The sequence below is a fragment of the Guillardia theta genome, assembly GCF_000315625.1.
Source record: "Guillardia theta CCMP2712 unplaced genomic scaffold GUITHscaffold_126, whole genome shotgun sequence".
Classification (NCBI taxonomy): domain Eukaryota; class Cryptophyceae; order Pyrenomonadales; family Geminigeraceae; genus Guillardia; species Guillardia theta.
In genome coordinates, this window is record NW_005434548.1 from 88,359 (window position 1) to 91,642 (window position 3,284).

The 3,284-nt window shown below is 57.9% G+C and overlaps 1 protein-coding gene across 1 annotated transcript in view; it reads left to right on the forward strand.

The window, feature by feature from the left end:
• Positions 1 to 325: 325 nt before the first annotated feature.
• The window catches only part of GUITHDRAFT_146472 (hypothetical protein), a gene marked incomplete at both ends in the record, with an annotated part of 5,374 nt that continues 2,415 nt past the window's right edge, over positions 326 to 3,284 (forward strand). Inside the window, 9 exons of the mRNA XM_005822377.1 lie at positions 326 to 421; positions 498 to 662; positions 716 to 1,507; positions 1,695 to 1,731; positions 2,355 to 2,472; positions 2,557 to 2,704; positions 2,808 to 2,848; positions 2,902 to 3,019; positions 3,236 to 3,257. Coding sequence (XP_005822434.1) covers positions 326 to 421; positions 498 to 662; positions 716 to 1,507; positions 1,695 to 1,731; positions 2,355 to 2,472; positions 2,557 to 2,704; positions 2,808 to 2,848; positions 2,902 to 3,019; positions 3,236 to 3,257 — 1,537 coding nt within the window. The remainder of the gene's footprint in view (positions 422 to 497; positions 663 to 715; positions 1,508 to 1,694; positions 1,732 to 2,354; positions 2,473 to 2,556; positions 2,705 to 2,807; positions 2,849 to 2,901; positions 3,020 to 3,235; positions 3,258 to 3,284) is intronic.

Genomic DNA, 3,284 nt, shown 5'->3' on the forward strand with positions numbered 1-3,284 from the left:
GGCCAGGCAGCAAGGAAGGAATGAGTAGGAAGGAAGGAACGGAGGAAGGGAGGGAGGGAGGGAGGGAGGGAGGGAGGGAGGGAGAAATGGAATTGATCCAACATTGACCGCACTCTGACCCTGAACCCTCAGGCACGTACTCAGTACGATAGTTGTGGCACTGGACAACATGCAAGGTGCAGGAGTCAGTTTCTGTGCTGATACAGTGTGAGCCAACTGATCTCGAGCAAGAGTAGGCTCCGTAGGCTACCTCATCAGCCTTCCTGTCTTGATCGATCCTGCAGGTGCACCTTTTTGTTCCCCTAAGAGAGACAGAGCAGTCACCATGCGGGCCATGAGCTCCCTGGGGCGTTCGAGCCCGGCGCTCCTCCTCGGCATGCTCCTCGTAGCGCAGCTGCGGGTGGCGGGGGGCATGCAGGAGGTCAGATACGGGACGTTGAGATGGGAGCAGGCAAACTTGCCGTGTGCGTCTGTGCATCCCTTGACGTAGCTGGTAGGTGGAGTACCGGAAAGTTCGCTTCTACGTTGACATCACTTGGTCGCCGACCGCTGCGATGCTGGGGAGTCCCGACAACTCGACAGACGCGGTGATATGCAAGACTTGCAGCCCGGGCTCGGCTGTGCCCCGGCAGGGGGACGTGCTCGCGATGAAGCCGCCGACGGTATGCCGACTGCCTGTGCTGCTGCCGCTGCTCTGAACGTCTTGAACCTCCAGTCTTCGATCTACTCGAACAAGTTCTTGTTTGGCGACGAGGGTCCCAGCAACCTGCTGGGGTCTGCTCTGCTGGAGATGGTGGTGACGGGAACGCCGAGGTCGATCGCCTGTAGCTTCGCAAACTCCTCCTGCCTGCTCCTGGCCACTTCCTCCGTAGTCGAGCACGTTTACAGCGGGTCGGGGCGCTACAACGCCTCCTTCAAGGGATGCTGCCGCCAGTGGACCAGCCTTATCAACAGCATCGGATATGGCTGGGCAATGACGTCGTCTGTTCTGGTACAGGATGACTTCCTCTCCAAGGCGAGCCCTTCGCTCTTTCCCCTTTCTCGCTCCCCCTACGTGCCTTGGGTGGCCGAAGTCGCTGCCTCCTCTTCCACCGCAAGTCAGTTCTACGTCAAGGGCTTCCACTCCCTGCGATCAGCAAGTCCGCAGAACTGCATCGCAGGAGGCAGCGGAGGAGGATGCCGATTCCGCTACCGCCTACTCTCCGACGATGAGAGGAGGAGCACGAACCCAGCAGCATCTCCCAGCAGCATGCCAGGTGGGATCACGGTCAACGCGAACACGGGGTTGATCACTGTCAACCCTGCCGCCTTCTCCTCCTCTATCACTGCGACCAAGACTGTTGTCAACCTGGTCCTGTACGTTGATGCAGGAGGTTTTCCTCCTCCCTGGAGCGCAGAGACTTTGTTTGTGGTCGTGGATTTCTGCCTTGTACTCCAGAGCGTCTCCCCACCGACATTGACCGGCCCGTCGCTCATGTCCACCGTCGATTGGATCCCAGGCATGCAGGTGATCGATTGAAGAGAAGTGACGATGAGGAGAGGTGGGGAGGAGAGGTGGGTAGGGGGAGGAGGAGGAGGGAGGAGGAGGAGGGAGGAGGAGGAGGAGGAGGAAACAGTTTGTGGCACTGACGAGTTTGTGCCTTGTGCGTTCGTTTGTCCGGTTTCAATTTTCTAATCGACCTGATTCGTCATAGGACGTCTCCACTGGCGCTTACATGGACTTCGTGTGCGGTTACAAAACGACGTATCAGGTGATGATAATGAAGAAGATGATGGAGATGATGATGATGGAGATGATGGAGATGATGGAGATGATGATGATGATGATGATGATGATGATGATGATGATGATGATGATGATGATGATGATGATGATGACGATGATGATGATGGAGACGACGATGATGATGATGATGATGGAGATGCTGCTGCTGCTGCTGCTGCTGCTGCTGATGATGATGATGACGATAATGATGGAGACGGAGGAGAAGAAGCAGATAATGTTCTTCACGATAATCCTGCTTCATTTCAGATCAACTCTTCCTCTCCCATCTCCCTGACCTCGACGCCTCAACTCGCCAACTTCTCCTCTCTCGGCTCCTCCCTCAACTCCTTCCTCCTCGTCCAGCTCCCGGGCGTCGGCGTTTCCATCACCTGGAACGCCTCCTGCACCGCTGCAGGCCTGTATCCCACCTGCTTCTCAGCTTGTCCTCCCAGTTCCTCCATCTGCTCCCCTCCCCTCTGCGTGCGGCTAGAAGTGAGGGCAGACTGTTTTCAAGGCAACTCAGTTTGGCTCCCTCCTACCTCCAGCCTCTCCTCCTCCTCCGCTACCTCCCCGCAGACGTTGGCCGTAGGGGAAACCTTCAGTGCGGTCCTGCGGGCAGGGGGGGAGGTACTTGGCTCCTACGACGGTCTCAGCTGGCCGAGGATCGTCACGTTTGACAACCCCAACGTGCTGGGAGTCAATGACAGGTGGGCCCATCGACGAGCTGCACTCCAACTGAGCTGAGAACCTGACTTGCCTCCCCCACCCCTCCCTCCGGCACCCTTTTTCAGGGTCATCCAAGTGGCATCCAGCTCGGGACTGCCTACAGGCGCCAGGATGACGCCGATGGTGCTGGAAGGGCCGAGCAATGTGACGAGAAACTTCAGCTGGACTCCAGCTCCGGGCCAGGACGGACTGACATACCCCATCTGCTTCGAGGTCTGCTCTGCTCTGCTCTGCTCTGCTCTGCTCTGCTCTGCTCTGCTCTGCTCTGCTCTGCTCTGCTCTGCTCTGCTCTGCCCTGCTCTGAGCTCATCTTCAGGCAACCTCTGCCAGCAAGCCTGGCACTTGTCTAGCGGCGAGGTGAGAAAGTCCTGCTGGGGTCGCTGCCCCTTCCTGGCCTGACATGGTCACAGCAAGTGTTTCTTTATCCACGTGGAGACCTCGTTCCAGTCAGTCGCGTCCTTGACCGCCTTCGATCCCGTCCTCCCTCCCTCCCAGCTCGTCACTGTGGTCAACGGTGACTTCGAGGAGGTGAGTGTGCTCCTGCTCCCGCTGCCTCTCCTCTCCTCTCCTCTCCTCTCCTCCTCTGTCCTCTGTCCTCTTTCCTCTGTCCTCTCCTCCTCTCCTCTCCTCTCCTCTCCTCTCCTCTCCTCTCCTCTCCTCTCCTCTCCTCTCCTCTCCTTCTCTCCTTGGTTTTCCCTCCTCTCGTCCCCCTGTTTTCCCTCTCTTCCGCCTGACCCTCTTCAGGACACCATCTCTTGCTTCAACGGTGTTGAGTTCCGGGCAATAACAGGCT